This window comes from Sitodiplosis mosellana, unplaced genomic scaffold (assembly GCF_009176505.1).
Source record: "Sitodiplosis mosellana isolate CC-2019 unplaced genomic scaffold, AAFC_SMos_1.0 Smas_scaffold_6181, whole genome shotgun sequence".
NCBI classification, from domain to species: domain Eukaryota; kingdom Metazoa; phylum Arthropoda; class Insecta; order Diptera; family Cecidomyiidae; genus Sitodiplosis; species Sitodiplosis mosellana.
The window spans coordinates 4,734,007-4,757,231 of NW_022601422.1; the positions used below are offsets into that span (position 1 = coordinate 4,734,007).

The 23,225-nt window shown below is 37.5% G+C and overlaps 2 protein-coding genes across 11 annotated transcripts in view; one reads left to right on the plus strand and one right to left on the minus strand.

Moving 5' to 3' along the window:
- The window catches only part of LOC129576375 (cytochrome b-c1 complex subunit 8), a 250,305-nt gene that overhangs the window by 30,844 nt on the left and 196,236 nt on the right, over positions 1–23,225 (plus strand). The window lies entirely within an intron of this gene.
- The window catches only part of LOC129576364 (transcription factor SOX-6), a 115,954-nt gene that overhangs the window by 17,839 nt on the left and 74,890 nt on the right, over positions 1–23,225 (minus strand). For all 10 annotated transcript variants that reach the window (XM_055461330.1, XM_055461334.1, XM_055461333.1 and 7 more), the window contains 3 exons: positions 22,496–23,057; positions 22,242–22,377; positions 20,748–20,913 (listed from right to left, as the gene is read on the minus strand). In XM_055461330.1, coding sequence (XP_055317305.1) covers positions 20,748–20,913; positions 22,242–22,377; positions 22,496–23,057 — 864 coding nt within the window. The remainder of the gene's footprint in view (positions 1–20,747; positions 20,914–22,241; positions 22,378–22,495; positions 23,058–23,225) is intronic.

The window sequence follows — 23,225 nt, forward strand, 5'->3', positions numbered from 1 at the left end:
TCTCTCTCTCTCTCTCTCTCTCTCTCTCTCTCTCTCTCTCTCTCTCGCTCTCGATATTGGTTCTGTCGCCAAGCATTTTTATTTCTGCCGTTGTGTTTGGCTTGTGTTTTTGTCATTTGCTTCGTGTATATTTTTAATTCTTCAATCGTTATTTTCTCTCTTTCGCTCCCTCGCTACCATTCACTTCATTCGATTTCTCGCTATTTTTAAAATTATTTCGTTACAATTTAAATTAATTTTGTGTCGTTCTTTCATAATTTCGTTGCGCTTGGAAATGATGTCGTCGTGCGCGGCGCATTCGTGCGTTTGTGTTTTTTTTTGTTTGTTTATTTGTTTAGCATCATTTTCGATATACGATTTTCTTTCACAAAAACTGTAAAACGTATTAAGCATTGTGTTTTATCGAAAGCAATTACAATAAATTAGATTTAATATCGTACAGGAAATAATAAATTCGTTTTAGTATGGTTGCTGATGTCGTTGCCGTCGTTTTTGACGCGTGTTCATTTGATGGATCGATTTTGTCCCTCCCGAATTTTCTCTCACTCGCGCGCACACAACGCCACAAAATGTGTAGCGCGACATCGAACATTTTGTGGGAGATAGACGAGAGCATTAGAATGTCGGATCTTGTATCGACTACAATCTTATCTCCATTTAATTCCTCAATGGATTTTCCACAAATCCAAAAATCCAAACAAAGGTGAACAAGTGCAGAGCGCATGCAGTTTAAATGGCTCTTGTTATCATTTTGTTGAAAATTTATGAATAAAATAAGAACTCAAAACAACCAATACTAATTAATACCAATACCATTTGATGCTTGTTTGACACATGAACAGAAATTTTTCTTGGATGAATTGGAATCATTAAAATAGATATGGCAGTTGAAATAGACAGAGACCAATGTTTGAGTATACCAAAATATCAAAATGACCGATATTGTAAGGTAGCAAAACTAATGCAAACACTGTAATGTACGCTATGAATGATAACCAAATTCGGCTGATTCCATTAAATGCAAACTCATTTCATTGGTTGGCTGTGCATTTTTCGCCCGAAGTTATTTCCTATATGGAACGCATGGCAGCGTCATTGGCAAAGGGACATTTACAAACAATAAACAAAGCGAAATTTCAATTTGCAATAGCAAACTCTATCTCTCTCTCTCTCTCTCTCTCTCTCGCTCTCTCTCTCTCTCTCTCTCAATCAATTCTATCATATGTTTTCATCAAATTGACAAAGGAAAACTGTATTAATTATGCCTTGCATTGATTCAACAACGACACAACGCTGTTCTTCATTCCGTTTTTGCTGGCGTCTCATTTTGATGCTATTGAATCGGGCATCAAATTGAAAATATAAACGGACAAAGCAAATCCAAAGCTCACATATATTGTGATTATTTTCATAAATGCAATCGAATGCGACGTACAAGAGCTGTGCATACAATGGCGTAAATGCCACTGATGATGCACGGATAGAGAGAACGAGTGACGGAGAGTCAGAGATAGAGACAGAGGCAGAGGAAGAGGTGGATACAGAGTGTCATAGAGTCAGAGAGTGCGAGTGAGAATGAGACACGGATGTATGAAAATTGAATGTACTGAACAAGTTTATGCAATTAGACTGACTACCATTGTATGGCCGTTTGTCTGCTAATTTCGTTGAAATCGATTTGATTCGACTACGACACTCAAACGCTGCCCATTTATTATTTGCGCATAATATTGCCCATTTGTCGTTATGAATTCGAATCATCGCCGTAGGAAACCCAATCGCAATTTGTGACTTGCAAATGATATCAATACCGTCCAAACTGTCGTTCATTCTATAGAAAATTCCATTTGCGACACACAGTCCGCAATCATAAGCGATACTTTGTAGTTTAAAAGTAAATAAACCGAGGAAATGGACTCGACCGTTCCTACAGCAAAATCGAATTACTTGCAACAGTGTGAAATATTGGATTGATTTGTTTTCGGTTTTGAATTAGCTAAAGAAATCTGATTTCTATAGAAATGATGCAAATGAGGATTCAAATCCTTTATTTCTCTCATTTACTTCGACAATTTTTGGTAATTTTCAGCAAAAAATCAAAGTGCACGCCTGTTCTTGTCTTAAATAGACAAATTTTATTAACAAACCCTTTTCAACTCTATGTTGATTTTGTTAAGATACGCATTTCTGTCTTGAGTAAAAGTATTTTTGATGGGTTCTTCGCAATTCAATTTTTCATTAAAAAAAAAAAAAATAATCTTTCGTCTTCTTTTCTCGATTGACACTGTAGGTGAAGAGATCTTATTCGCAAGACGAACGAACGAATGAATAATCGATAATTCATTGCTACTGCTGCTGCTGCTGATGCTGCTGAAATGATGTATGTGAAGTTTTGTTCCATCAACGACGATGATAATTTGTGCTAGAGGTGAAAAAAGTGTGCGATGTCACTAGAAAAATTACAATATGCGTTATTTACTTTGGCCCATTGATGTGGCGTTTTTTGTTTGTTTGTGCACAGTATTCTTCCAATAGCATGGAACGAGGACGAGCTTTCATTACGAGTGAAAAAAATGGCATCATTATTTTTTATAGTTGTTATTGTTGTTGTTGGTTCAGTTACAATACAAACAGTTTTTCGTTTGTGTTTTTTTTTCTGTTCGTATGAGCGCATGCTTTCTGAGAGTCGCGGGTGTTGTCGATGGTGCGCTGGGGAGTATAATAGCGCATCATATGAATAAATATGCGTACTCAATCGCAACTTGTTGTTTTTGCCATTCAGATCAGAGACATGCTTTTCATCTTTTTCGCTTCCATCCGTCCGGCTTTATTCGATATATTTTGACAGTGAATATATTGTAACATTGTTGCCGTGTAACCTGCCTGCATTGTGCTGGACATTTACTTTGATCTACAAAATTATGTATGTTTTTTCTCTCTTTCTCTTTTTGCCTTTTCTGCGTGCAGCACACAAAAACGTAATGCTTTTGTCTCTGTCTTTCATTATTTTTATTTTTTTCCTTCTCATTTTGTGGGCCCCAGCTAAATATATTTGTATAAATCCGTTGTAATTTTTTGTGTTCATCTCTCGCTCATTCGCTTGCTGTCGATATTCGCGTGCATTTTCTCTCGCTCACTTTTTTTCGTTTATTCTTATTTGTTCGTTTGTTTTTTTTTTTATTCATGTGTCCACTCTCGCTCATCGGCTTCGTGGCCCGCGCATTGACGTGCTTTGTTGCTCTCAGTGAATGCATTGATTGAATTTTCTTCTTTTGCAATTCAAATAAATGAATCTCGGTGCGCACGCTTTTATTTCGATGCTGAGTTTTTTTTTAATTACAAATCACCGTGAATGAATAGACTACTTTGTTTCCATTATATGTTTATTTTTGTATGTCTGTCCAGGCTTCTGTACGCTCGCTCTTTTTTCCATATTTACCTTGTCTTATTGCCAAGCCCAATTGACTAGTATATATATTATTATTATATACGACTCTCTCTCTCTCTCTCTCTCTCTCTCTCTCTCTCCCTCTCTCTCTCTCTCTCTCTCTCTATCTCGCTTACTAAATTAAGAACATCAATGGCAATTCAGCATAATAATCATCAAAAGAAAAATGGGAAAATCTTTTTGTTTAAAAAAAACAAAAATAATGGACTCCGAAACGAAACGAGCATATATCACTTGCAATCAAAGTAATTTTTAATTAGAATTTTGCTACAAAACTTTCCGAGACGCTCGCGTTGTTGAACAGAAAATACATTAGCATCACTTATTGTACGCACAATTTCAGTTTTGTTTCTACCATTTACCCTCATCATATTGATAATTTCTTATGTAATTTGATCTGTTCATCGAGATTCATCAACTTATTATCATCATTTATTCACGAGCAATCTTCGTGCAGAGATATTTTACGGTGTGCTGCATCCATTCGCATATTTACCATTCTTAATCATTTTTCAGAGTTCATCCACTGTCACTCAGTCACTTTTGCACTTTTAATGGCGCAAATGGATTCGAGCAATTCATCAATAGTAATGATAATAATTCTGCGGTTGATAAATGCCCCAGCGACAAAGGTAATTTTCAAGAGTTGACAAAGGGAAGAATGGCAAATGATACACCACCGTTTTAATAGATAAATACAAATGTGTGATGCTCGGTAATATTTTCATTCTTGAGATAAAGCTGGTAGATCCCATGGCTGGCAGTTCATTTTGAACATTTCAAATATGTTGTACGTATATTTCCATCGTCGTGCCCTTTTCGTTTAAAATATTACTCTACACCTCACCTTATTCTACGCCCATCATCGGATGTAACGGCTAAAAACGGAGTATCAGTTGCGCTCAAGCGATTGTAAATAAATTAACCCTTCACCATTTTCGCAGTACGCGTATTGCAGTAGTCGAGCTGCTGACAATCGGATTTTATGAAACAGTGAGCGCACCACGATGGAAAACAAGATAGCAAAAGATCAAAACAATTTAGAATGACAAGGCGAATATGCGTAATGTATTAGGAGACAGAATGAGTGCAGAGATTTTGGTGTGCGACCTAACATGTTCACAATGTGTGACACATAGAGAAAGAGAGAATATTTCGTCTAAGTGATTGCGATGGCCCGATAATAATGAGATAAAAACATTTTTACGCAGATAATGTCTAATTCGCTATTTGTGTGTGTCAACTGAGGCGAACATGGTGCTCTCAGGGTTTTTGTTCCTATTTTTTTTTTTGCATTTGAATACGTAATTTACGGACCGAGAGAGAGTTTCTGTTTTGGGTGAAATGTGTGTACGTGTATGTGTCGATGCTGTAGACCTCACGAGATGTGCCGACAACAATTTGAAAATGCAAATCTCTTTACGTAGAGGATATTAAAAGCATAACATTATATTTAATAATCGACAAGCGAGTGAGAGAGTGAGTGATGGAGTGTGTGAGCCATATATTAGCGGGTTAAAATCGAAAATCTCATTTTTGGATAGATGAATATTTTATTTGGCGTTGAGCCGTTTGTCATGTGATAATGGCATATACATCAGTCTGTGAGCCCATCTTGTCATCCATCGAACAAAATGAACAAAGCGATTTAGTGATTTAGATTGCAATGTTTCAACGATAAGGACGAAAAACAGCAAAGAAGTGACAACTTGAAAAACACCGTACCACACACACACACACCCGAGCGCCGCAACGGAATAACCAGAGAGAAAAAGAGAGATGTATACACCCATTGACAGCTAATGAATTATTCAAATTAATTCGCTCTTTTCACCGATAAAATACATGATGAAATGTCTTTCTTTTTAGCCGCGACATGTGTGTTAGCCAGAGAACCGGCAAACCGTGCCCACATTTGCACGATGATGATAATGATGATGACGGATAATTAATAAATGTATATGCATATCTCGATCGCTAACATTGAATCTCTACACTATCTTTTTTTCCTACTCACCCGTTCTCTCTCGCCCTGACAAAGCGGCGCCTCTTTTCTCTCTTTTTGTGTATTGCTATCGCAGCTAAGCGAATGGATCATTTCTGTCATTACGGAAAATTCGGTAGCAAATTGCTACTAGCAATTAACTAAATGGCCAACACAAGATGCACATCTGAACGTAATATATTATGATAATTTGGTTATGGCCAGTGTACAAAAGCGAGACAACAACTAGAAGGAAATATTACTCTTTTTCTTTGACCCTCTGATTGATTTGGCTTCTGTGAAGCATGATGGATACTTAATAAATGGCCGCTTTTAAACGAAGAGGTCATGCATTTTTTAATGAATTTCGTTGCTGTTTTTGGCTGCTGAAGCGATTAAGAAAACGAAAGAATTTTGGGTGGAAAATAACGAAATTCGATAAACTGACGAATTGTTTCAACTATTTCGCCAATATTCAAACTAGAAATATTACTCAGAGACACAAATGAACTTCGAATGAACAATGTTCAACGATTCAACACAAGTTCCCATCAATGTTCCCCCTTCATAAGATTTTCGGCAAGAGTAAAAACCGAATATTACTTAAAACCGTGTAATCCGCATGTAATTCGTAATTGTAAGCTGCGGCGTTCAATTGATCACCGCTTCTTTTGTTGACCGTGTATACGTTTTGGGTTTATGGTTGTTTCGGAAATTGTTTCAATTGACGCGTGGGTTGTGTGATTTGAGTGTAATAAATTGACAATTTATCATGAGCAGATTTTTTTTTGTAAAAAATATAAATGAGACACGAAAGAGACAAAACAGCCATTTGTTGCTAGTCACTATGAATCATTTGAAGCTGTTCGGTGCCATTATGAACATGAAAATGCCTTTGGGCCACACGTCAGCAACGGCAACGAAATGAGCATCGAATTCGCTTTGTTTGCATTATTTCAATTTATAAGCAAGTCAGCATGATGCAACTGAAGAAATAACAATACGAAAATTCTCATTCTTAACACTAAATTTGCCGTTTTTTAGGATGTCGGTTTTGTCGATTTTCTGGTATGAAAATTGGTTTTTGAAAGATTTGTTGTTGTTGCTGATTTACTGGTATCTTCTGAATTTTGAGCAATTTTCGGTGAATATTTCCTAAGATCGAGTGATTGTGATGCATTGTTTGAAATACTCTCGAGTCATTTGCCACGTGTAACCGAAAATATTGTCTATATTTTGAAACACCAAAGGCGCATCAACTTCAGCGTGTGAAAAACCGAAAAATTGGATCATATTACACCAGTCACTGGTTTCTATACGATATGGATATTAGGGTGGTCCAAAATGATTTATAATGGTGAGGTATGTATATGCTCACAATAGCTTAAAATTAAATTGGGCTCAAAACTAGCTGATTCCCTTTTTCATATCAAAAAAATGTTAAAATCTAGTGGTCGATAGAGCCGTACTTAAAATGACTGATTTTTCAACATTTATATTGATAGAAAACCCATAGGTTATTCAAATCGAATCTGGTGACATATCATTTTTGGTTTTTTTTTGGGACGGTGAACACGAATCCGTTGTTAAAAATTAGCTAGTGTTGCTTTTTAAAAAGTTTTAGTACAAAAACATGGTTTTGTTAACGAATTCAGCCATTTGGCAAAAATTCATGGTTCCAAGTGTATTTTTAACACCAAATTTGAACTCAGCGCTCCAAATTACCTTAAGATTTACTATGCTGATGACAAAAATCGAATAATCTCAGAACTAAAATTTTCTAGTCGTGTTCACGTATCGAAAAAAATCACATTTTTCCACGTATTTTTCCACCAAAAGTTAATTTTCGTTCAAAGCAGCCATTTTTAAGGTTTTTTTAGGCCGCAGAATTCGAATCCACCCAAAAAGAAATAAGAAAATTTTCAGTGGGAAAAATTGATATTTTTCTATACATTTATACGGATTTTTTTGCGTTTTTTCGGTTTTTCTCCCATAACTCGTACCCCATATGCGCCGGAGCAGAACTTTGTTCAGCAAAGTTTTAGATCTCGTTGAAATGTACAATTTTGTCGCAGACAGTCATCACTTATCTCTTACTAGTAAGGAGATAACTGTGATAATTGATAAAAGCTATCAATGCCATTATTTCTTTACTGATACTATAGTACCAGTATAGATGGTTCTGTGCCATACCGCCAATGCGCTGAACCATTGCCTGTATCACACACACCATCCGCGAGGGAATGAATCAATTCCATGTAATATTGAACAAAAATTATCACATCTAGACAATCGCCATTGGCCGTAAAATCGTGCTATTGTTACTTGGCGGTTGTCTCTCGCACTCGCACGACATTGGACCATGTGTGAAAAATGTGTGACACTTTACATGTACGGTTTTAGATGAATGCAGTGTGGTTTGATTAACGGTGCGATGATGGTGATCAGTGGTCACGTGCCGCACATAACATTCGATTTATGGTGTAACCGCATAAGCAAACAATATCGAACAACGTGCTTTGTGTATATGCAGGCAGAACAAAGCCCATTTCGACCGAATCGATTGTGTGTGTGTGTGTGTGTGTGTGCGTGTGTATGTTTTGCGGCATTTGCCTCAGTTCATCGTTGGCTTGTTCACAATTTATTTCACATTATTATTGTTGCGGCTTGTTTAAACTGTCACTGATGAGCTCATAAATTACCTCTTTACAATTCGAAAAGAAAGCAACGACACACATTACCGTGTGGTTTAGCATTTTAATTCAAACCAAACAACAGGCCATCGATAAAAGAAATGATTGACAACAATAGCAACAAAAAGAAAATACTCGCGACCGCTAAGAAATCATGGTCCATACTTTAAACTTTATAGCCTCAAATATTTCAACAAAAGACACATTTTTGACAAAAAAGAGAGAAAAGCCTTTTGTCATAAAAAAAAATATATGAAACAAACAATTCTCTGGCATTGAGCGCAATTGAAAAGATAAAATAAACACATCAACCGCGAAACGATTGCAATTAGTTGGAATTTTCACTGTTCAATTTGAATACATATTTTTTTCTTCAAATTCTTTGACACTCGAATCAACTGAAGACGCTATTTTGATCTTCATTCACTTGCATCCAGCACAAATGATTTTGCTTCAGTCATCGTAAAAATCCACCTGAATCAATTTGATTTGCAACTTTTGTAATCATTCCCATTCATTTATTTATGCATTCATTTCGTGGGGTTGCTCGAGAATTTTAATACGTTTAAATCGTTTAAAGACCTTTTGTGTTTGCTTGAGACGAAACTTTTTAAAATTTCAAATTAGTTTTGCCCTTAATTCGGGCACAACGAACCCTTCATCGTTCCACCAACCCATCGAAAGTCATGCAATGCAAATGAGAACGAGAAAAAGGACACACAACTACCACAAAGACTTGAAAAGAAAAGCATTGAACAACAGTAGCAGCAGCGGCAGCAGAAACAACAACTGGATTCAACAAGGATAGAATACAATGTAATTTGTGTCATCTTTGTTGTTTGTCATCGTCGTCGTCGGCGGCGACGGTTGAACAAAACAGAAAAAACATGGTAAATATAATGAACAGAAATTAAATAAATAAATAAAGTAAACATTGTATAATTTCCGTTTGTTCAAAGGCGCTCGTTCGCTCATTTCCATTTTCGGTTTTGTATGCTTTTTTCTCCTTTCTCTTCTCTGTATAAAAAGGGATTTGTAGTGATGTGAAAAAGGAAAAATGCCGTTTGTGTGTGTATGTGAGTACGGCTTTTCGGTTGAAAAAAAAAAAAAAAAAAACAACATTTTAACAAAAAGAAGTGGAAAAAAAGGGATCAGTTGCTGAAGAATTGTAATTTAAATGCGAACGAAAAACAAGCGAGAAATGAGGAAACCAACACAGTACACAAGTTGATGATACCACCGACAGGTTCACCTTATTCCCGGGTGCTCGGTTGCTTCCGATTTCGATGAGGCATCCAGGATACAATCTACGCAATACAAACGCATATAATTCGTATGCATCAATGATCAAAGGGCGCGCCCGTTAAAGGGAAAAGCATCAACAACAACAGCAGCAGCAACAAAGACGAATCAACGTCTGCGGCAGAAAAAAAAAGGTGAACACGCCACAAAAAAAAGCATCTAAAAACACGACAGCAGGAAAAAAGGCGAAAACACAACAAAAACCGATTTGTCGAAGAAGGAATTGCGGCCGTGCAAAGTGCTAAATCATGGAAATGGTGAACGAAAATAAAACACGTGCTTCGTGTCCCTTTTGTCGTGTCCTATTGACTAAGCAAACACACACACACAACTCAACTGTGGTCACAACGTTTGCATTGCGCGCACACCGTGTCGCCCGGCTTCAATCACAGCAACTGTGTGTACCGTGATAATTGCACAGATATCCTGTGTTTTTCTTTCTCTCTCTCTCTCGCTCTCTTTTGATTTGATTTGCTACAAACACACACAACTTTCGATTACCAATGTGCATCGTCTACGGAAATCATTCCATCGTATTCCACTCATTGCCGCCTCAGGAAAATGCCAACGCTTTCATTATATAATTTTCAACGCAAATAAACCATTTCGACAATCATTTGCGAACGCGTGATGATGATGATGATGATGTTGATAATAAAGGGCATTATTTTTGATTCAATTCCCAAAACGTGTGGCGTTTGTGCCGTTTTGTTTAGATTTCCAACTAATTTTTGTCAAATTCATTGCTAATCAGATGAGAAATGCCATTCATGATTCGTATCTTTTATCTCTGTATACTCTTTGATCTTTTACCGATGCTCAATCTAAATGAATGAACGACATCAACTCAATGAACAGTTTCTTTTTATTAACAACGTAAGACTTGATTTACACAAAAACTTGTGTCACAAATTTAGGGAAAAGATTTGTATTTGTTACCCCAAGACGAAACATTTCCTTCAATGGAAATCATTGGAACAACAATCGAAATGGAAATGTATAGGGCAAATAACGTTAATTGAACAAAGAACTAATCGAATTGGACGACAGATTCAGACAAGGTATTCGATTCAGATGGGTATGAAAAGAAATGGTCAAAAACAAAAGATTCATGTGACACTAAAATGTTTTCTTTGGTTCTAATTTTCAGAACGTTATCGATTCGACCATTCATTCTGGGTGATTTTCGTTTGAAATTTTCTAATCTTCAGTATGCTTTTCAATTGCTTGTTCAAAAAGAAAACCTTTATTTTTCAAGTTTCTTGTTCCGTTTCGATTTTTCACTTTTGGCCCATCGCTTCAATTGTATTTCATTATGGACGAACGATAAAGGTGATTCAACAAAAATATTTAAAAAAAAAAATGCTCAAACTGAGCTACACATATATGGCTACATACATACGGTATTCGCACTAGCACTCAAATCAAAAGGAGTTGATTTCAAAGTAAAAAGAAGTTAGTTTGTTGGCAAAGAAAGTGAAGGGTTTGTGTGTGTGTGTGTGTGTGTGTGTGTGTGTGTGTTTCTTGCAAATAACGGGCATTTCAAAGGAAGTAGACAACAGATAGCGTAGCATAGGATGTGTTGGAACGTATTCGTTGTATTTTTTTTCTCCATACAATTAAAGGGAATGTTTTTTGTTTGTTATAAAGTTAAGGAGTCAAGAATCACGTATGTCTTCTCGCATTCGATCGAAACTTTTTGAATGGACTTTATTTCTTGCCTTCGAATTGTTGTTTTTGTTACTGGTGGATGCTTTCTGGCGAAACGAAGCACTTACTTTCGTTTGCATTTGCACGTTTTTGGCTTTTGGGCGAAAAGAAATGCCTTAAAAGGTGCAAAGGCTCAGATCGGTCGTTTGCTTTTGCTTGGACGCAACATTCAAACATCAAAGAGAAGAAAGACACTCGAATTGTTGAACCGAATATCAAATCATCCAATTATGTAAATATTCACATATTTTGCATTTGGTCTTTTCATGCAAGCAGACACAGACGGTACACGTTCTGTTGCCAAAGTACAAAAAAAAAACATACACATACGCACACGAGCAATCGAATAAGAGAAAGAAAGCAAAAGAGAGCGAGAGAACAAGGAGAGGAATGAAGAGAAAAAAACGCCAATGGAGAGTGAATCGTTCGCTTTTTTTCTTCATTTATTTTCGATAACAAGAGTATTGCAGTGAGTTTGGACCCGGCGACTATATCTAATATGCTTTACATTTTTTTTCCATTGAAATATATTCAAAGCACACGCTCACATTGAAGAATGTGTATCGGGGATTGTGGAAATACATGCACAAAAAAGTGCATATATGTACCAGTAGACAGTGAAAAATATACGCTCCATCGATGTAGACTTTTTTTCTTGAGCCTGTTCCTTGTTCAATTCCAGCGATAGCACACTCTTTCGCTCTCGTTATCGACGGACCATATGACTGCTGCCGCTTTTTTTCATTTCCCTCGCAGCATTCAATTGCGTTTTGGGCTGTTTCGTTCTGATTGCAAGCACTTTGCCCATATACATTGCATTTGCAAATTATATTTCCTTTTTCGGTGTGAGCGCACTGTACAATTGTTTATTTGCTTGAGATGTATTTGCTCAGGCTCTTTTCCATACATGACCATTGTAAGATTTGCAAGAAGGAGGCAGTCACCGCCGGAGAAGAAGCAGAAAAAAACACGATTGAGTGTTAAGATGTCTCAATTATTGCATCCATTGAATTTTCAACAATTCAATGTGTTTGGAATTGAAATTCAGCCAACAAATCATGAATCGAATCATTTTGTTTGCCAAAACGGCGCGGTCAAATATATATCAATCTGTGCAAGTCAAGAGCTGCTCCCGGATTTGTTGCTGCAATGATGATACGAAAAATATCAATGAAATCGATCCGATAAGATCAAGTCATGGGTGAACCATGATTACATTAACTACGTACATTGTGTGCATTTTGAATACGATTCATGGAGCAAACGAGAGAGCGAGCGAATGAAGAGAGCAAAACGATGAAATTATGCATATCAATATCGACTGGATTACCATTTATTGGTGTGATATTTATGCGATGCATATCATTTGCAATATTTCTCACTGCAATTCAGTCGCCCTCACGCTCCAGCCCCGCCACACCGCAGCGCGCTACTCGTGTTTTGGCTCTTTTGCACAGTGTGAATGCGAGCGGCGAATCGATAACAGAAAACCGGACGGAAGTCGTTGCATAAACTACCGGGCTACATAATAATTTGTCTGCGTCTCTGTGCTCAATTCGTACGCTCTAAACTCAATGGAAAATTTGTTCCAAAACGTAGTTAGAGTTTTCGTTCTTTTTCTTCTTCTTCTTTTGATTTTGCGCTGTGCTGGGGAAAAACTTTGCACGAGAGATTTTTGCACGTTCAAATTCAAGATGCAAAAGCAGTGAAATTATTTGATTATCGTGACCGTGCTGTGCTGCTTCTGAACACACGAGATTTGAATGGAAAACTTATCGAACAACATCGGATTCGTTCCATAGCCTCACTGATACCCACCGTGCATCCTTCTCTCTCTCTCCCTCTCTCTCTATCTCTCTCTCTCTCTCTCTCTCTCTCTCTCTCTCTGAGTCTGCGATACTGATTAATAACTGCCATCACGGCACATTGATCGTGTAACTAAATGCACCCGTTTCATTTTCAATTATATACCATTAACTTGCCATAATGATGACGACGCCAAATGCATTGTACTTTATTAAATTTCAATCAGTCGATATGGATTTCAGCGGTCCCATGCAAGTGGAAAAGGTAGAGTATGCCCAGTGGTACAGTGCAGCTTAATCGCATTTTAACTTTTCCACGTCGTTGTCATCGTCAATCAACACTACAATCTACACAAAATCGTCAATCGAATGGATAGTTCAATATCCGTGCACTCTTCACTGTATGCATATATAGCCACTGGCCAAAATGGCTTCGAGGGTGAATAATTTACGGATCTTTGCTGTGTGTGCATTGTGTCAGCATACAGCAGCATCATAACCATTATCGGGAAATTGAATAATGCAAGCAATTTGCTTGAAATAATGCATTTTATAGCCAATTAATAAATGTGAAACTCTCTCTCTCTCTCTCTCTCTCTCTCTCTCTCTCTCGCGCGCGCGCTCTCCGTCATATCTATTTTTGTCTCAGCAAATGCGTAATTAAGTGGATGCTCTTGAAAATCATAAATATTTTCCCTCTTTAGGGCCAATTCCAATGCTATCGCTTAGTTCTCGCGCTCCGCTTATCATCCATTTACCGTTTTTTTCTTTTTTGGTGTCGTTGCCGACATTGTCACCGAGTGCTGCTGTCTTTTTCGCTGTCGCAGCCATCGTATAATTTAAATGAAAGTATATTCATCAAACGATGTTAATAATACGCAATTTAAAGAAACTTTCTTCTCTCAGCACATACACACACACACAAAGAAACCCCTTTCGCGATACCAACCGTAGTCACACTCAAAAGACACGTATCCGAAATAGAATCACTCACATGTTTTCATTAAAAATGTATGGCAATTTTACTCGAATACTTATTTGCTCATTAAGCTGGCAATATATCTTGGAATGCCATTTTAAGGCAGCACAAAGTTTTCGGTTTAATGCTGAACAATAATATGATGAAATGAGTGGTAGGTATATGGAACATTCTCTCGGTACTTGAAAAACTAATACACTGTTCAAAAGAAAACGCGAAGATTCATCGCGGAAAAACGACGGAATTTTTTTTATGTCAGAATAGAACGCGGTTCGGATGGGTGGAGTGAAGAATATTTTGCTATTAACAAATCAATTGTCTGCCATTGGCATTTGAACTATTTATTTTTTCAGTGCATCGCGAGAGAGAGAGAGAGAGAGAGAGAGAGAGAGAGAGATGGGCAAAAAGCGGCTTGGGCAGATTTCAAGCACTTGGCGTGCGGTGTTAAAATTATTTTTAATTTATCAACGCGATTGTTGCTGTTGCTGTTGTTTGTGCAAGTGTTTGGAAAAATGTGTTGCAACATCATCTTTCATTCACTGTTAGATATCACGTTCTCATGGTCCATGGGCTATAATAACAGTAACGGGATGTGTATATAATATGACTTGGTATTTGCCTCGTTATCCACATTGTATTGATGTGTTTTACAGCACGGCAATAAGCGAGTTGTTTGTTGCTTTGTCTATTCTTTTATTATTATTTTTCTCTCTCCTTTGGCCTACAATTATATTATTGTGGATATTCTCGATCAAGTTCGAGTGCGTATTTTATTGTAATGGATTTCCACAGTCCACATACACACAGACATTTATGACCTCTTGCGTTAGGCCAATTGTGATCGGTTGTGAAGTGGAGTAAAGGAGAGAACTGAGAGAGGAAAAGATTGTTTCGCTCATCGGAATGTGCAAATGTGCACATCTCGGTCCGATTGACATTGGTGCAGGTTTTATCGCTTAATTTAGTCGTACACTTGCTATGAGAAATCGATGCCGGTTTTTTTTTTCTTTGTTCCCTTGTTTCATTCTTTCCTTGTTCATTCTTTTTCCTTACAAAACACAACGAGACTAGGAATTTTTCTCACCACTGTAAGAATCATCTGACTAATGTCGACAAATCTAATGGCCACTACAAAAAAAAAAACGAATATCCCGTAACAAATTTGCTGTTTTTGCATAGACAAAAAACCACTGACATTTGCATCATTGTTTGCATTAAAATCGAGGAAAGAGAGAGCCCAACACACGAGACTGATTGCAATGGCATTCATTTTTATGCATCCAATTTTTCTTGGTCATTCGTTTTTATTCGTCGAGAACTGATTCCAGTTTCTAGACCGAGATGTGGAAGGAAAAAGGGCGTCTGATGCGCACACTCGTCGTCGTGAATTGACAATGTGATGATTTTTATTATGCATGCGCTTATTTATAGCTTTGATTGATACCCATTTGGGTAGAGTACAGGTTCAATTGTGCTTTATGTAAAAATTGTAAATGACGTTGTTTTTTGTTCGCGTTCATTCTTTTCTTCGACAATTGACTGTGTGACTTTGTTGTTTGTGTGTATAAATTACGTGAAATGTGAGCTTGATCTCGTTCGCGATTCGTTGTTTCGAATCGTTTCCGATCTGTTGTGATTTTTTTTTCTCGTCTCGTTGAATGAAACGACTAACGATTTTTTTTTTCTTTCTCTCACGCAAATGGCTACGGGATAATATTTCAATGCACTTCAATCCGTCAACTGCACCGTATCACACTCTTTTCAGTCATTGCACGGCATTCAAAGTGTTTTGCACTTCTCCAACCAAATCAAATGCTTTCTCATGCTTTTGGCAGTAAAACGATCGAATTTATTATCGGATTTGTTACTGTCTTCACTCTCTCAATGTGTGTTCGTTTAGGTCCGTAGTAGTTATTTCTATAATCTTTTCTGTTGCTGCCTCGTTTGCTCTCTCATGCGTCTTCGATTTATTTATTTCACGCAATTACAACGGTAGAAATATTTTCACTCATAGGCAAATGAATAAATGCAAAATGGATAGAAAAAAAAACAGAGCCTTCGACACCATGCCATGTGAAAAACGTCTCTCTTGTCCGTTCGCTCACTTGTACGCTCCCGTTTAAATGCTTTACATTAAGCCATTTATCGATCGCGTTGTGTCTGCCATACTTTTTTTTTCGTTTCTCTCCACATTTCGCTTCTCAGGTTTGTTTTTTTTTTCCTCTCTCGCTTAATGGGAAAATTGCGCGAATCAATTGAATGGAATAAAATATGCGTATTTCATTTTTTGTTTTTCGCTTTTTTTCGTTGTTTTTTTTTTGTTGGTTGTTTTACTAACTTGCACTGGACGTGATTCAACATCAAGGCGGAATCGAAATGTGGCGATTGCAGGCAGGAAAAAAAATTGCACACACCATGCAAAATGATGCTCAAAGAATCGAAATTGAAGGAAAAAAACACCATTGACAATGTAAACATGAAATGATGATGAAATTATCGCCAAAGTGCCCCAATCGAAAAAGGTGGTTCGCTCGATGGCAGCTACATTTGCATTACGATTGCGAGCAATGCGAGAAAAGGAAAGCGAAACCGGTTTTGCACGGTTTGATGGAAATTCGCCATTAGAGCTATCAAGTGTTCTAATCAAAACTGATTTAAATGGTCATTTCACCGGATGCTCGATTAAAATGATGCAAAACCCAAATTCAACACTGATTGCAATGTATGACTATAGTCACTTTAGCTGCTTTAGATGAATCCAATCATGCACTTGGGCTCGTGGAATAGAAAATTAAGACTTGATCATGTTCATGAAAAGTGGAACAATTTGGTGTTAGATTTAAACAAAAATCTCTGTTTTGAATGTGATAAACTCGTTTCATGCTCAACATTATTTGTCAACATGAAAATCGATTTCTTTTTCTGTCAAAGTCGACGTTTTTTCGTTTTATTCTTGGGAAAATCATCGATTTTTCCAAACGAATCATGACGATTTTTAGGTTCTTTTTTACGTTTTTGAAAAGCTCGCAATTAAAATGCAGAAATCAGCAGAAAAGGCGTCTGACTGTCGCTCAATGTATGAAATGGATAATGTTCTGTTGTCTGACAGAAAGATTTTGGTGTGCACAAGCACACAAGCGAAAACTTAATTAATGCGGAAATAACAGATGTTCTTTGATTTGTCCATGAATAAAAGAAACATTTGAATGGAGCTGCGAAGCCAATCGTTTGTGAATACGCACATGTGAAATTCTGTTGTGTATCCTTGGATTTTCATTTATGCGATGATGTTGTTATGTTCTTTTCTTCTTCATCTTTTTGCCTTGTGAGTGGATGATTCTCAAGTTGTGTATATTGTTTGGTGTGTTGAATGGGGATGAGCTGAATTTTCTGGTGGCTTTATCTTATTGGGCGCTTCAAATTGGATGCTAAATGCTAAACACTGTTCGCTTCTGGGGTTGGAAAACAAAAGGCATGTTGTATTGTTTGGCGTTTCGCATTTGAAATGGGGCGACTACCATTTCGATTGGATGCCAACAACAATTGTTCGCTCGCTCTGTGTATGTGCATTTCCATCCAGGCAAAGTGAAGAAAATGAGGTTGAACTACGACTGGGGCTGGATGCGCACGACAATGTAAATCGTTGTTGTTGTTGATACAATATTGGCATCGGTGTCGACACACAAGTGCCGATAGACGACGCATACATAGAGTTCGAGTTTTCCGACACAGCAGCACGCTGAGTGTTCGGGCTTTCATTGTTAGCTAAACTGTTCTTGTTTCAGTTTTTCGGGGGATTTTGGCAACGGCATCCGACATCAGTTTTGCTGTTAGCGCAATATTTGCCGCATCTTTCTCTCTCTCTCCCGCTCTTTCTCTTCCTCACGTTCTATGTATCATCAACAAAAGAGAGACCTCCCCAAAAAACAAAATCCTACATTCAATATGTACAATGTCTCCCTCTCTCTCTCATTCCCTATACATAAATATACACGATGTGTTGTATTTTTCCACACTTATACACGAACAAAAACCGTCTTTTGTTATTTTCCACCAAACCATTTTCGCTTATTCCTCGGCACACTATGCCAGTGTATGAGTGTTGCGAACGTGCTGTGTGTGTACCAATACGTGCTGGCACTGTCTGTCTCTCGAAGCAGCAAGTGCGAGCGATTCAATGCGGCTCTCGGTGCTGCGGAGATGTGCACGTGTATGAGTGAGCGTGTGTATTCGTGTGTGTGTGTGTGTCTTTTCCGTGCTATTCTGAATACGATTGGCATTGTGAAATATTTAGAGGGCGGCGTATTTATACACGATTGCTGTTGTTGTAAAGAACAATGATGCAAAAATAAACACTCACAAGCTTCGTTTATTGTTCGAGCGTTTGCGTATTCGACTACTATATGGATTCAAATTTTCTTCGAGAAATCCCACATTTTCCATCTCGTGGCGCAATGATAACACACAAGAGCTGTTGTGTATCGGAATGAGCTTCATCGTTTCGCAATCGCATCTTGTTGTGTTATATACTAACAAAATGTGGCTGAAACATTCTCTATTATATATATATATATATAGCACTCACTATTATAGTATTTATACTTATTTAGGCAGTTTTGCACATTCGAACCCAAATCGATCCGAATATTTCGCATTTCTTGTCATATTTTTATTTTTGAGTCTATTTGAAATATTTCTCGCATTTTTGGCTCATTTTCTTTCGATCGAAAACAATAAAATTCGTTGAATTGTGTGCATTCGAATGAAAAGTCACACCAGATTACAAAGCAAAAAATTCTGAAAAAAAAAATCGATACACGAATCATGTTCATTCCACGTTCAAATGTTCAAACAAAAGCAAAGAGTAAAAGCAAATGAGAGAGACATTTTCGCCATGAAAATCATATCTACAATGAAATTCGATTATTTCCCGTATGAATATAAAAAACTATAGAATATAGAGAAATGCGAGAAAAATAACGAAACAAAGACGGAGAGAAAGAACGAAAAAAAAATGTCATGAGAAAAAAACCTGACATTTAGTAGCTGGCAACTGACAAACGAATCAGCCAACCGAAAAAATACGCACACAACAGTGTGTCTATATTAGAGAGAGTGTGTAGAGAAAGAGTGAGCGAGTGAGAGAAATGACAAAGCAAAGCGTTGGCGCATACAACTGATGAAGCACCACCCGCAATTGCCATACACAAACACACACATATACACAGTCAAATAGAATGTGCCGAATCGGTGTCTCTGTCGATTCTAACAGTGGCGGCGGTATGGCAGTAGTAGCAGCATGGAAACGCATACACCGTTGCTTGTAAGAACGAATGGAGTGTCACCTACCACCGTACGGGAATTTGCACAGTTATTTCTCGGTGCGTATGTGTAGGTGTGTGTGTGTGTGTGTGTGTATTTATGTGAGTGTGTATGTTTGTGTACGACTGAATGTTTATGTAGTCAATCCCACCGACACATATTTCCCAGGCAGTACAATGAAATCGCATTATATTCCAGGCCATTGACAAAGCATTCGATTCGTGATGCAATGCTCAAGCTCATCATGGAATATCGTTGTACATCGAAATTCACGTAACATAATATGGCATGGCAGTTGTTGCTGCCGCTTCTTCCTCTCGATTATTTTTCTACTGTATAGTTCTGCTGCTTGCTATATTGTTCGTATTTGCTCCACACACACACACACACACATTACAATACACCCACTCATTTGGTATGAAAGATACAAGAACATACCTCTTTTTGTATCTATCACATAAACATAGATAGAAAAGCATGTCTCTTCTGGCATGTCTATTGTCACCTCCATATTCCGACAACAGAACGAGTGTGTTCAAGCAGACCAAAAATACAATACATGATTTTCATCACACATATATTACATAGAACATACACAGAGCCAACAGAATGCCATCCGAAAAGCATGCCACCAACGGTAATGCCAATACATTGGGTCTGTATGATAAATGGGCAAATGTACACGGAATTTACATAGGGCACAAACAGACAGTTGACGAAGCGTCTATGTAATGTGTAGCCCGTTTTTTTTCTTTTCTTGCTCCTAATTTGTGTAGTACATGGTAGTTTCTTCACTTTGTTACCCAACATCAGCTACTTCTAAGTCTTTACCATGGACATGAATTCGCAAAGATGTGAAAAAGCTCATTTCACACTTGAACAATGTCATATTTTCTTCTCACCACTGACTCAATATCTGTCTAACAAAAAATAACATTTCGTCTTTAAGCAACATTTGCATTCTGTACTTTTGTCATGTGATTTTAATTTCCAACACATTTTTAATGAAATCAAGCAAATTGGTTTTTTTCTGCTTGTTGGAATAGAAAGGAAAACAACATAAGTTTTGAACTTTACACGGAATGAGTCATTTGAATTGAATGAAAGGTTTTCATTGGTTGATCAATCGATGATTTAATTATAGAATTCACATATTTATGATTTTTTTTCCTTTGAAATTGCACTATTTGATGATTATAATCATCGAATAAATAAAGTTACTGTTAAAAAATAACAAAAATCCCATTAAACATCATAAGAATAAAACGCAAAAAGAAACAGTCTATATCAAAATCTCACATCAAACTCAAATTGTGTGCACCATCATTTTGGGTTTACTGCACCAAAAAATCACATAAAATGTGAGATGACGTGAAAATGTGAAAAGTCAAGTCACTAAGTAGAGCTGTTTGTCTCTTAATTAAGCGTGAATGTGAAAAAAAAAAATTTGTTGTTTTTTTTTCTCTTGATTTTTTTGCCGTTAATGTAATGCGAGACCACTTACCCGTCGAATGAGTTCTTCGCGCAAGATTTGCAGTCCGGTAATCACTTCATTAAGTTCGCGCTCCTTTTCGTCGATGCTTCCATTTGCGGAAGCCGCAGCAGCAACAAGCGAAGCTGCAATATTGGCCACCTTACGATCTGGTATACGGTCCGACACCATGTTTTCACTGTAATGAATCAAAACAAATTGAAATCAACAAAATGAAATGCCCGAGTGAAAGTGGTCGTTGCTTGATTTTTTTTTCGGCAGCAGACACAAACTGACGGGGTCAAATGTTTGTGCGATGTGCCAATTTTTCGTTGGTGGCGTCGTCGACCAAAATTTGAGTGAAAAAAAATTTATGTCTCGCAAAAATGACAAATCGGTTCGTTCTTCATATTATCGTAAGCTGTGCGCGAGCTTAGTGATAATTGTGTAATTATCTCTCTCTTTTTTTTTCTCAATGGAGTTGCGGCGAGTTTTCGTGTGATGGTCGCACTAGCATTCGCTGAATTTTGCGATAATAGATTTTATTTGCACACATGGCCACACACAATAAAATGGTGTAAATCGTTTCCAGCGCCCGAATTCATATGGAAGGTGCTCATTGTGTGCGCAGTCAATGTTATGCGTTGTCGATTTTCATCTTTCGATTTTCTCATTACGCTTTGTGCTACATTGTTGCACCTAATCACAATCGTTCGAAACGCTGATATTACTCCGCTCAAAGTATTATGAAGGACGAAAAATAAGGCGATGCGAGAAATCAGTACAATGAATTGGCAAATGTGCAAATAAAAAAAAAAACGCGAGAAAATAAAGGGAATTAGAAATAAAAGACGAAGAAGAATTGTGAATCAATTATCAGCGTAGTTGATTTTGCGTTGCTGAGTTTCAAGTGTCGGTTACGTTCGAATCAATAAAAACTAGGTTGAAATGGACGCGTGCGCGCAATCCAGCGCTCATCGCACTTGCAAAACATCGATTACATGTTTTTTTGGAGGAAGCATATCGAACTGTTCGTTGAATAGAGAAAATTGGCTCCCGAATTTGGTAATCGTATTTGAATTTTTTGGCTTTTGTAATGCTAATATCGACGGATTAGAGGAAGAGCAATCGATTGTCGGGCGTTGAATGCAAGCAATTTCCTCGTTTCAAGCGTCACCAGTTAACGTTTCAATTCGTCGAAGTTGTTGACATTTATTGAAAATCAAGACAGATGCCCCGTAATTGATGACATGTTTGTAAAAAGCATTTATGTCACACCCGATTTGAATGCCACTTTAAATCAGTCGATGGGCAAAAAGTCCCGGCAATGCACTAACCAGTACGGTGAGAACGAACGCTACAAACCGTTTTCAATATGATACATTTTGCGAACGATAAAAGAGAGCGGGGAACGCGACCGGGGATAGTATTGAATGAATGTCGAATGATGGATACGATATTTTATTAAATGACATGATTCGTATCCTTCTCAATGACGCGATGATTAAATATTCACCGCACACATACCTCTGCTTTAGTATTGACGTTTGATTTTTGCTGGTTGTGGTTTCATCATCGTTGGACATTTTTTCCTGGCTCTGCAGCAGATGCTTGTGTTGCTGTCGATGGTTATCACGTGTCGCGCCACTGCCTTTTGGCAACGCTATGGATGGGAAACATGAAGAAAGGATTTGGTTTTTCGTTTATCAAGCAAACTCATCATACTCGCGGTGACACACTTCCTGGTGCACAAACACACACACACACTGGATTTCACTTACCGGTCAGACGCTTTAGAATATTGTCTAATTTTGTGTTGCTGTTGTTATTATTGCTACAATTATTGTTATTATGAAAATTACTAGAGTTTTTTGTGGTTGCTGCTGTTGATGATGTATTCATTTGGGTTGCGGTACCAGTTGACGAGGTCATATCTTGGAATGCGATATCATATTTCGGTAATTGAAATCGTTCGGTCGGCGATGACGCCGACGCCACAGCAGCGTTTGGCTGATTCGTTGTTTGTATATCGCACTGATCGCTGAATATTTTCAATATGAAATCGTGCGCCTGTTCGATAGCTCGATTACGGGACACTTCCTCAAATTTGGTGGCAACGCTATTATCACTATTATTATGTTGCGCTTTACCGTTATTTATTAAATCACTAGAACTGTTTTCACTCAGTTTTTCTTGTACATCTGCATTGTTCAATGTACTCGACGCCAAATTTTCGTTCAATTTTTGCACGTTATCACTTGAGCACTTCACTAAATCATCGCCACTGTCTACAGTATCATTTTCATCGTATTTATGGTCAATGTTATTGTTATCACTTGGTCGCTGTGAATAAAATTACCATTTTGATTATAAAATTGAAAGCCTTTTCGAGGGAGAGACATAGAGAGGGAGATCAATGTATTTGGTAAACTGGGTCATTTTGGCAGCATCAAGTCGAACATCTAGTTTGACTCTTTCGAAATTCAAACCCCTTTTCGACCGATTGCGACT